The sequence below is a fragment of the Myotis brandtii genome, unplaced genomic scaffold (genome assembly GCF_000412655.1).
Source record: "Myotis brandtii unplaced genomic scaffold, ASM41265v1 scaffold46, whole genome shotgun sequence".
Taxonomy (NCBI): Eukaryota; Metazoa; Chordata; class Mammalia; order Chiroptera; family Vespertilionidae; genus Myotis; species Myotis brandtii.
In genome coordinates, this window is record NW_005367587.1 from 5,085,721 (window position 1) to 5,097,540 (window position 11,820).

The 11,820-nt window shown below is 46.4% G+C and overlaps 1 protein-coding gene across 1 annotated transcript in view; it reads left to right on the forward strand.

Annotated features, from left to right (window-relative positions):
* Positions 1-11,820, forward strand: part of ARHGAP31 (Rho GTPase activating protein 31) — a 111,941-nt gene that overhangs the window by 91,692 nt on the left and 8,429 nt on the right. Inside the window, exons 8-11 of the mRNA XM_005875328.2 lie at positions 1,317-1,441; positions 6,928-6,990; positions 8,787-9,359; positions 10,069-10,349. Of these exons, the coding sequence (XP_005875390.1) occupies positions 1,317-1,441; positions 6,928-6,990; positions 8,787-9,359; positions 10,069-10,349 (1,042 nt within the window). The remainder of the gene's footprint in view (positions 1-1,316; positions 1,442-6,927; positions 6,991-8,786; positions 9,360-10,068; positions 10,350-11,820) is intronic.

Genomic DNA, 11,820 nt, shown 5'->3' on the forward strand with positions numbered 1-11,820 from the left:
ACTAACTAACAAACAAACTTGACTCTCTACCCCCACCCTTCACCTCCACAGAACATTGCAAAAGGCATAGAGATGAGTGGAGGACAGCTGACAAATAGTACCACTCTAGACTGGGAGGTCTGGGCATGCGGCACTGGGAGTTGCCATCTCTGGCTTCCACTCCTCCTCTCATACTTTCCAGAGTCCTTCCTCTCCTCCAAACATCATTTAAAATCATAGGATATTTTCTTTCCTTGTTTCTCCTTCTCACTTCCTCTGTTGCAACCCTGGTCTGCACTATCAAGTGCATGTTCTCTGTGCACTTCAACCACACCTGAGTGGCACCATACCCCAGTTTAACCCACCCTGTCAAATCCACCCCAAGGCCAAGTGCTTGAAAAAACCCGACCAGATCCAAAGAAACCACCCAGCACTGCAGGTCTCTCTGTGATTGATGGTAAAACATGCTGGGCTGGAGATCTGGGTGCTCGGTGAGAACCCTGTGGAGAAAAGGTTCCTTGTGGAGCCGAGACTTGCAGGGTTTCATCCCGGAACTTGATGAAGTCTGAATGCTGGGCTGAGTCAGAGCTAAGCAAGGTGTCTGTGGTGACCCCTGGTGGTGACCCCTGGTGGCACCAGGCTCCTGGGATGGAGTCCAGCACTGTCATTTCCCCGCCTCCTACTGAAGCGGCCTGGTACCAGGCATCAGGGAAATGAGAGACACACTGACTACCCTGGGCATTGCTCTGCAGTGACCACTAACCACACCCAGCAGCCTGCCACTCTCCCAGGCCAGACTCTTTTGCACATTGCTTTCTCATACACCCCCTCTGTGGTCCATGAAAGTCTTCACAAGCTCTTTTCTTACCTGTGGATGTGACAGCAGTGTGGTCCACAGTGCAGGGAGCATACCAGGACTGAGCTCCATGGTCTTTAGTGTTTACTCCTGTAAAACATAGGGACCTCTGAAAACCCATGACTAAAGTGCTTACCAGAATTCCTCCCAGAATTCCCAGAACTGTGTGGTTGCTTGTGACCTCTGGGTCTCCCGTCAATCCTTGCCTCTGTGTGCCCCACCACGGCCTTTAATGGCATGCCTCTGCCCATTTCTCTGGGGAATGTGGTCCTTTGTGCTGTCTCATGAAAGCCTCGCTTGGTCATCTAGGGCATCCCCGGACAGGATGAGAGTCAGGCTCAACTTGGGTTTTAGAGGGGAATTTCCTGAAATGTCCAGGCCATTCATAACTAGAATGTGTTTGGGTTATTTCTTCTCAAGTTAAAAGCTGCCTTGAAATGACTAGTTACGAAACTAACCCCATATGGCTTGGCTCTTGTAGAAGAAAGCTCTCCAGTAAATCAAAGAAGTGGAAATCAATATTTAATCTGGGACGTTCTGGATCAGACTCCAAGTCCAAGCTGAGTAGAAATGGGAGCGTGTTTGTGAGAGGACAGAGGCTCTCAGGTAAGAATCGGCGGCAGTTGTGCTGATGAGATATTTCCCCCCTAATTCTGCTCTGTAAGTCTTTGGTTTGATCACATTAAACTCACTAGCTCTGAAAGAGAAACTTATACGTTAACTAGAGAGTCTTTCTGGTTTTGTTTTGTTTTTAGATAATTTTAGATTTACAAAAAAAGTTGCAAAAGTAGTACTCAGAGGACCCATATGCTCGTCACGCAGCTTTCTCCAATTTTAAAAAATATGTATTTTTATTGAGTTTAGAGAGGAAGGGAAAGGGAGAGAGAAATAGAAACATCAATGATGAGAGAGAATCATTGACCAGCTGCCTCCTGCATGGCCCAGTGTATCAAGGCCACAACCTGGGCATGTGCCCTGACCAGGAACTGAACTGTGACCTCCTGGTTCATAGGTCGGATGCTCAACCACTGAGCCACACCAGCCGGGCAGCTTTTCCAAATTTTAACATGCTACATCACCATAATTATCAAAGTCAGATAATTAATATCTATATGACACTATGAAGTATCTTACAAACTTTATTCATATTTGGCCAGTTGTTCCACTCGTGTCCTTTTTCTAGTCCAGGACCCCGTCCAGGAACCCACATTTCATTGAGCTGTCCTGCTCCTTAATCTCCTCCAATCCAGAGCAGTTTGTCAGTCTTTCTGACCTTGACTGGCCCTGTATTTTGTAGAATAGACCTAAGTTCGGGTTTGCCTTATATTTTCTTATGGATAGAGGTTATGAAGGTTGTGCATATCTGTGTGTCAGATCAGGAGGCAGACAATGTCAATACATTATGGCTGGTGATGTTAACTTGATTAAGCACTGTCTACAAGATTTTGTCCCTATCAAGTTACGGTTTTATTCCTTTGCGATTAAGAAGTATCTTGTGGGAGATATTTTGAGATTTTGCAAATATCCTGTTTCTTATCATACTTCCATCCATGAATTTTAGCATCCATCAATGGATCTTGCCTACAACAGTTGTTACTGTGATGTTTGCCAAATGGTCATTTTCTATTTTCATTATTCCTCCTACATTTATTAGTAAACTCTAACATAAAGAAGATCTGTCCCTTCTCCCCAGAGTCAAGGTCATGATTTTTAAATAGAGATGGAAATCATATTTGAGTAGTGAATAGAAATTGATACAGGAATGAATCAAGGGACCCACTATGCAAAGGGGGATATAACCAATCCAGGTAAATATCATGTCAAAAAGGGAAGACCAAAGAAATTTGCCATAATGATGTTATAGATTAAAAGTATGATTTTTTAAGATGGGGACAATAGTTATAAAAAACAAGTTGTAAAAGGTAAATGTACAAATGCAGTGAGCAAACCTTTATTGGATCCTAATTTGAAAAAAAAAGACTACAAAAGATAATTTGGGGGATGAATACACTGAATATTAGAATTGTTAATTTTCATAGTATGCTAATGGTTCTTAGAAGACATGTGCTGAAGTTAAAGTATATAAGAAGAATGAAATGTCACAATATTGAAATTCACTTTTGAATGATTCAGTAAAATATAGGTATGTAAGGTAGATATAGATGTAGAAATCAATAAAGCAAATGCATGATAAAATGTCAGCCATTGGTATCAACCAAGTGGTAGATTTAGAGCTCAACTTTTGTGAATGTTTGAAGTTTTTAATAGTAAAGATTTGGGGGAAAATTAATGCCTCTAGGGAAAATAAGAGAGAATGTTTTTAAGGACTTTCTTTGATCCCAGTGATAACCAAATGCCAAGGATGATAAAGCACAGGTGTTTGAAATCTTCTCTTTTGTCTATTGGAGTAATGAGGATGTCACAGGGTATAGCAGCTACAGTGGTTAAGGTTGTAAAATAATAGTAGGTCCAACTCAATTGGTTTATGCAATGAAGGAATCTATAGGGACACCCAGATGCAAGGAAGGTTTCAGGGACAACTCTGTCTCCATCTCCATGTTTTCCTCAGCTGTACCCTGTGTCAGCTTCATTCCCAAACTGGCTTCCTTTGCTGCAAATAAGTAGTTGAGCTGTAGTTGTTCTGGGCTTTATCTGTGACTATCACGGAGAAAGAACATCATTTATTCTAAACAGGGACCCTGTTTTTCCAGGAACCTCCATCATGCTCCCCCTATCTCAGTAACAGTCACTGAGTCACATGGATCGATCCCTATGGCCAAGGGAGTGCTCTGTGCTGATTGGCTTGGGCCTGGGTTCCTGCACCAGTGACTGCCATGAGGAATGGGCTTACATTCAGATGCACCTAAGAAGGACAGGGCTCTGTGAGAAGGGGGAAGGGAAATGGATTCTGGGTAGGCATCTAAAATATGCAGGATATGGGGAAACGTGTCTTTTATAAACTACCCTGGAAAGATAGTCCAGGTAAAAAGGGCAGGTTGCCACAGGTATGGTAGATCAGATACAAAGCAAAAATTAGGATTCTCAAAGAAGAATTTAAGGGGAAGAGTATCTGGCAAGAAATTCCTTATCTATTATAAGAGATTTGCTTACGCACATCAAAGAGAGAATTTCGGTTACAGAATCGGTGATACAATAAAAGAGGTTCACCAAATAATGAAAAGTTAAAAACAACAGAACAAAACAACAAGCAAAAAAATAAATGCTTTGCCTTGATGTTGACTTAGGAAGATGTCCACCCCCATGTGGTTTCCAAAAGGAAGAAGTCCAAGCGGGGGCGGGGGGGGGGGGTCAATGGTGGTAAACTCACAGACGCACAGCATGTCCCTGGCCAGGGCTTCTCAGCATGGCTGCCCCTCCGAATCGCCCACGGGGTGGTTCTCGCCCACAGCAGCTTTGCCTCAGGAGTTCTGTGGTGACATCAGAGCACTGGTCATTTCTAACAAGCTCCCAGGTGATATGCAGCCAGGGCTGAAAACTGCTGGATTAATATCTCATAAACAAACTAATCAGAGATAGATCATCAAACTGGCTGCATTTTGATAGGATGCAGGGATGAAATGAAAGAACCATCTGTGTTAATGCAAGTGGCTCTCTGTTACCTTGACTATTGCCTATGTGGCCACTTTTCATCAGAGAAATGTTGCTGGAACCCTAAACACTGAAGACTGGGGTGGGAGTGGGGGAGTTTATGATCATAATCCATCAGTGTGGTCTCCATAAGTGGCATGTGGACTTGCTATTTGTTGAAATATGAACATGAAAAAAGTGAATCAGTGGAGTAATATATTTAAATACATTTTTAATCTTTTCCATAACTAAAGAAAATTTAAAAATCGATTCATCGTGAATAGCATTGGACATTTTTTTTGATGGGGGGACAGCAGGTAAAGGGGTGTTTACCCATATTTAGAGAATGGAAATAAAATAAGAATAAGATAAATTGGGGTATTGACAGAATGAAGATGCATCGAGGGGTATACTGGGATTTGTATATCATCAAACAGAAGGACTCCAGGGAGCCCTCCAAAATGAACTCCTTTGAGTGGGGAAAATCCCAAAGTCCTGAGGATAATCTAAGAGGGAACTCAAGGACCTAAAGACTGCCAGGTGCCTGGCAGAAAAATATAATATAAATATAGCCATGAGCCCTAGCTGGTTTGGCTCAGTGGATAGAGTGTTGACCTACGGACTGAAAGATCCCAGGTTTGATTTCTGTCAGGGGCATATGCCTGGGTTGTGGGCTTGATCCTCAGTGTGGGGCATGCAGGAGGCAGCCGATCAATGATTCTCTCTCATCATTGATGTTTCTATCTCTCTCTCCCTCTCCCTTCCTCTATGAAATCAATAAAAAATATATAGAAATAGAGCCATGGGCCAAGGAGCCCTGAGTGCTTAGTTTCCATCCAGAAAAGGGGCCAGGGAATCCTTGGTGACTGTTCCCCAAAGCAGCTGCTGTGGCCACCAAGCCCCAAGGAGCTGCACCATCAGAAAGAGGGTCCAGAGTGAAAGGTGGACACCGATGGCCCTGCGACAGCAGTGTTCTCAGCCTCCAGGACACTCGGGGTCATGAGGTCACTGCCCCTCAGGCTGACCTGGGAAACAGCGGAAGTCCAGAAGTGCAGCTCCCGAAACAAAGGGAAAAGGTTGTTTCAGGATACACGAGCAAGGCTCACTGGCCAGGCAGTGTGAGGACAATCATCAGTTTGTAACTTGTGAAAATAACAGGTCTTTGAAGGATGAGAATTCTGGCTTAGTGTGAGATGTGAGGAGGTTGAAGGCCATCTTGCCATCACCAAGGGTTTGAGTGAGGATGGCTGGGTCCTCCCCCAGCACACGGGCCTCAGGCAGAGAGAGGCCACAAGCCCGGGAGGCCAAGGGCCAATGCGGAACCTCCAGAAGGAGCTGGCTTTGGAGCAAGGAGGAAAAGGGGGAATCTTTAAAAGAGGGGCAAAGTCCAATTTGGGTTAAGGCCAACTCTGAGTGCTTCTGGAACCATCCCCCAGTTTCCCTTTTATTGCTGAACCCTGGTCTATTCTGAATAACAACAACAATAACAGTAGCTACTTTGTATTGAGCATCTACCCTATTCTAGGTTAGTACAACCTACTTATTTCATATGCATTACTCATTTACTCCTCTCAGCAGCTCTATTTTTCACTTTACATGTGAGAAAACTGAAGGTTAGGAAAGGTAAGCTGCTTATCTGAAGTCACAGGCCCAAAATGGCAGAGTTGGGATTCAAAGCCAGATCTGTCTGAATTCAAGTTTCTTTACATGAGTTCTGGGGCTCCCATTGAGCTTCCAAACTGCCCTCTTTCCCCTGGAGCAAACTTGACCTACTAGTAGAAGGAAAGACCTTCCAGATAATTCACCTCCCTGAAAAGAGATGGTATCTGTGAAAGTGCCTAATCCTGAGCCTGGAATACGTTTTTACTTATTTAAGCCACACTCTTCCAAAAACTTGCTTAGGTGGCTTACAACGATGCAGAGTCCACCAGGCACATAGTAGGTGCTCATATTAAATGTTTGGTTGGGTGTCATCTGCTCCAGCGTGAGGTTGGTGGGTGACATCTCAAAGAGCAAAGCTGCACCTGGGAGAAAGGTGACCGACCAGGTCCCCCGGGCCCTCTCACCTGTTGTACCAAATTCTTCATCGGTGCTGAGAGATGAGGCTTTGGCCAAGACTCCTGCTCCCTGGCCTGTCACATAGGAGGGGCTGCCTGGAGCCGCATGGATTCTACCCCATAACTGAATCTTTGAATCCTTGATGTACAGCAACATTGGGCTTAGGACTCCTCATTTGCTGATAGCTAGTATTGGGGCAAAGTTATAATTTACCTTTATCTGTATAATGTTAATAAAACTTTGATCGACAGATGCCTTGTCCATTCCAATCAGAAAGTAGGAACATCTAGGTGGAGTGGGGGATGTTTTCCAAAGGGGAATATTATAAATACTTGGAAAACTTTGCTAAAGAAACTTTTCTTGTGTGCTGACAGTGCGACCTATTGTTCTGAATGCTTCCTCTTACTATGCCTTCAACAAGGATATTTTTTTTCTTTTGTCTCTAGTGGAAAAAGCTACTATCCGGCCAGCCAAAAGCATGGACTCGCTGTGCTCAGTGCCCGTGGAAGGTGAGGTTTTACAGCGGTGTTTGGAACTGGCGATTACAGCTGGGAGACTGGAGTTGCCACACCAGACTTGCCTTCATAAGCTGCTGGGCCTGCTCTCTCCAGTCACGCGGTCATGCACAATCACCCAGTCCCATCCCTCCCTGGCTTTTTCTGAACTCAAGGGGTTCACATAGCCCTTGCATTAACTCCCCTAAAGGGCCATCCTCTTTCTCCAGCCTTCCTCTAACCACAGATGGAAACGACAGCTATTTTACATTCACACCTGAACCCGGTTAAAGGTCAACATCTGAAATCCAAGGCTTCTCCCTCAGGCATAGAAAAGAGCCAGGCACTGGTTTCTACCTCAGAATTTTGTGCCTCGGTACTTACGTAGTATGTGTCTTGAATTTGTGTGTTTCCACAGACATTAGCTTTCTCATTGTCAAGTCATGATTTTGAATCGGTGGTTTCATTCATTCGTCAATAAACATTGATAGGCACCAGCCTGGCATGGCGCTGGTCATCCCTTTTTGGAGTAGATGAGTACACAGTTGCATGCAAGGTGACACCGACTATCAAAGCGACACCTCACCTCCTTGGTTCTTACAGCTGTAGCCGTCAGGGCTGACTTGCCTGTACCTCTCTCTCTGCTAAGCAGCCCATAGCACTGCCACAAGGGCTTCCCTGGCAGAGGCAAAACTCCCCACATTTACCCCATGACTTTCCAACCCCTTTAATAGAAAACGTTTTGCTCTTTGATAAATGAAGCAATCTGAAATAATATAGAAAACCTTTAGAACAACTTTTAAAAATAATTCTCAACTTTGTAAAATACTCAACGAACTCCTTTTAAACTGACTCAATACTTTCATCATTTTCTCGCCTGTATAGTCATCCATTTGCTTTGGTCTTTGAAACCTCTTGAGGCAATTCATGCCCAGTTTTACAGAATTTAACATTTCAAAAGCCAGGTCAGCACTTTCATGGGTGTTGGGCAGGTTACCGAACCCCTGGAGTCTCCATTTCCTCAGGTGTGAGAGAGAATTGCACTTCCCCCGTGGAGTGGTCGTGAGAATTTTAAACCTAAGGTTACACATCCAGCAGAGCGCTCGGGACCTGGCTGGGAATTACTCGCCAGATCCCAGGCAACTCACCTGTCATCTCCCAGCTTCTTTACTTCCTGTACAGGTTCTTTCTTTCTTTGTCTTCCTTCCTCAGCCCGTCAGGAACTCACTCCTCAGGACTGGGCTCTGTAAGGTTGAGTGCATTTGCATTCCTAGTGTCTCATCCTCCCATCAGCCGGAGGAAGCCCGGGAAAGGGAGAGAGGTCTAGCTGAGAACAGCATTTGTTTCCTTGCCTGGGAATCAAACCCCTGTCTGGGTCCACCTGCCAGAGGAGGCGTAAAACGATAAGTTTCAAAGCAAAATAAGATTTTTTATTTTGCCCTCTCAGTCTCCTTCCTTTTGAGCAAACATCATTCTGTCCGCTCCCACCCATCTTTTTATTTTCATGATCTACATGTGATGCTTGGAGGGTGACTGCTCTGTTTAGCAATCTTGGCAGTGGCCTTCTTTTGGAAACGGCTCTCCCTGCGAAGTTGAAAGCAGACACATGTAACACACACAGCAAGTGGCCCTGTCAGGGCCTCCTAACAGAGCAGGCGCATGAGAAGATGCTTCCTATCTCGTCAGCCGGAGGTTCTGAGCCTGTCCTCCTCATCGGGATGCTGTGCCCTCATTAGGATGCTCTGCCTTTCCCATAGGCAGTGCCTTCTCTTACCAGCTGCTGACCGTGTATTTGCCTGCTTTTTCACTAGGGAAAGAGACCAAAGGCAATTTCAATCGATCAGTCGCCACCGGTGGATTTTTTATTCCAGCCACGAAAATGCACGCGACCAGCATTGGCAGCTCTTGTGACCTCACCAAGCAGGAGGGTGACTGGGGCCAGGAGGGGATGCCGGCGGGGGCCGAGGGGGGCTTTGACATGAGCAGTGACCGAAGCCAACTCCAGGGCGCTCAGGCCCGGCCCCCACCGGAGCAGCTGAAGGTGTTCCGGCCCATCGAGGATCCCGAGAGTGAGCAGGCAGCCCCGAAGATGCTGGGCATGTTCTACACCTCGAACGACAGCCCCAGCAAGTCCGTCTTCACCAGCAGCCTCTTCCAGATGGAGCCTTCACCCCGACACCAGCGCAAGGCGCTGAACATCTCCGAGCCCTTTGCCGTGTCCGTCCCGCTCCACGTGTCGGCTGTCATCAGCACCAACAGCACCCCGTGCCGGACACCCCCAAAGGAGCTGCAGTCTCTCTCCAGCCTGGAAGAGTTTTCTTTCCAGGGGTCAGAGAGTGGAGGCTGTCCTGAAGAGAAGCCCCCAGGAGCCGAGACTTCTGCAGGTAACGTGGGGGAGGGGAGGGCTCTCTTTCCACTGCAGGAGATTGAAAACCAGCCTCACATTTGCTTACACAGAGTTTGCAAGAAAGTGCAGCAAAGTGGCTCAGACTGTGGGCTCCGAGCCAGACCATCTGTCAGGAAGCTGTCAATCACAATCACAAACCATCTTTGTAGATAACAGATTTCTGTGACCTTAGGCTACAGACTTGACGTCTCAGGGTCTGAATTGACTTGTGTGTGAAGTAAAAGGTGGGGTTACGCAGATTTTCTCAGCCTCAGCACTAGTGACATTTGGGCCTGGGTAATTCTTTTCTTGTGGGGGACTGTTCGCTACTTTGTAGGATTACTTAGCAGCATCCATGACCTCTACCCACTAGATGCCATTAACCACTCCCACCACCCAGTTATGGCAACCAAAAATGTCTCCAGACATTGCCAAATGTCCCCTGGGAAGGGGAGAGGCACAGTGGTCTCCAGTTGAGAAGCACTGAACAGAGGACCTCCCATCTCTGACGGTCTGCAACTCTGGGATCTGAACACAGGACACGGCTAGGAGGGAAGGGTGGAGAGTGTGAGAGAGCAGTGAGCTGGGAGGATGCCCTCCACCCTTGGGAAGCAGGATTCATCCAGGTCAGTGATTGTGCTGGGAACAGCCTTTCTTAAAACGAGCTGTCAGTCTCTTTCAACCCATAACTCGCATCCTCATTGCAGCTTCGGTACCTAAGAAGGTGGCTCTGGAGGATGCCAAGCCAGGGCCAGGAGCAGCGAGGACAGTGGAATGCAGCAAAGGCCTTTCTCTGGAGCCAGGAGCCCAACTGGAGGAGAAGAAAACCTCAGAAATCCCCCTGAGCTGTCAACATTCCAGTGACTTGGAGAAGAGGCTGGATCCAGAGAAGGTGGTGGAGGAGGCGCCAGAGGCTGGCCAGGTGGAGCCCAGTGCTCCGCAGGAGGGCCCCATGGCCAGAGCAGAAGTGGTGTTTCTCCATGAGATGGTAAGGTGGAACCTCTGTCGGTCCAACCAATAGTTCTCTTTTTCCCAAGGGCTCTTAGAAAAGCTTAGTTTTTTTGTTTGTTTGATTGTTTGTTTGTTTTGAAGAACCAGTGTTGGCCAAAGGGATTTTAGGAGACAACCTTTTAATCAGATCTTGGGATTTATTTTTGCAGGGATCCTATAATAATGGGAATAACCATCCAGCTCAGGTTCCCTAGGAAAGACTCAGTGCTAAATATTTCTGACCTGAAGTCACCATAAACCAGTAATATGCCCTGAGATTGTAATGACATTCAATCCCAGAAGCAGCACAAAATCTGCTTGTCGTATCCTGGTCCCAAAGATGATGACCATTCATGGAGCCAGCTCTCTCCTTCCTGACATCCTGGGTAGATAGTGTCTATGTTTATAAAATCTTCTCTAATATTTCCAGACTCCATTCCTTCCTCCTGTGCTTCTAGAGAGGTTAAAGCATGATGCCAGTGCTTACTAAACTTCTTCCACTTGTTTTAAAATATATTTTATTGATTTTTTACAGAGAGGAAGGGAGAGGGATAGAGAGTTAGAAACATCGATGAGAGAGAAACATCGATCAGCTGCCTCCTGCACAGCCCCTATTGGGGATGTGCCCGCAACCGAGGTACATGCCCTTGGCTGGAATCGAACCTGGGACCCTTCAGTCTCTGTAACCTTAGGCTACAGACTTGCCGTCTCAGGGTCTGAATTGACTTGTGTGTGATGTGATAGATGGGGTTACGCAGGTTTTCTCAGCCTCAGCACTAGTGACATTTGGGCCTGGGATGAAGGTATGAGGAGGTTTTCCATGGAGCAGTCCTGCATTTGGGAGGCTCTGTGACCTGGAGAGTGCATCAAAGGGGATAGGCAGCCCTGGCCGGTGTTCCTAAGTGGTTAGGGCACCAGCCTGCACACCGAAGGGTTGAGGGCTCAATTCCCAGCCAAGGGCACATACCTGGGTTGCAAGTTTGTTCCCCAGCTCAGAATCCATGTGGGAAGCAACCAATCAATGTGTTGCTCTCACATGAGTGTTTCTGTCTCTCCCTCTCCTTTCCACTCTCTCTAAAAACCAATGGGAAAAAAATATCCTCGGGTGAGATATACTAGTATACATATAAATATATATATACTAGAGGCCCGATGCATGAAAATTCGTGCAGGAGTAGGCCTTCCTTCCCCCAGCTGCTGGCACCGGCTTCCCTCCGGCACCCAGGACCTGGACTTACCTCCTCCGGCCGCTGGCAGGCACCCAGGACCCAGGCTGGCTTCCCCCCCATCCCTGGCTTCGTCAGGAAGGATGTCTGGAAGACGTCTGGTCTAATTAGCATATTACCCTTTTATTATTATAGGTAGATATATATATGTGTATATCTACACTAATAAAAGAGAAACATGGTAATTGGCGTACGACCGCTACCCTTTTCATTGGCTAATCAGTGAATATATGCAAATTAACT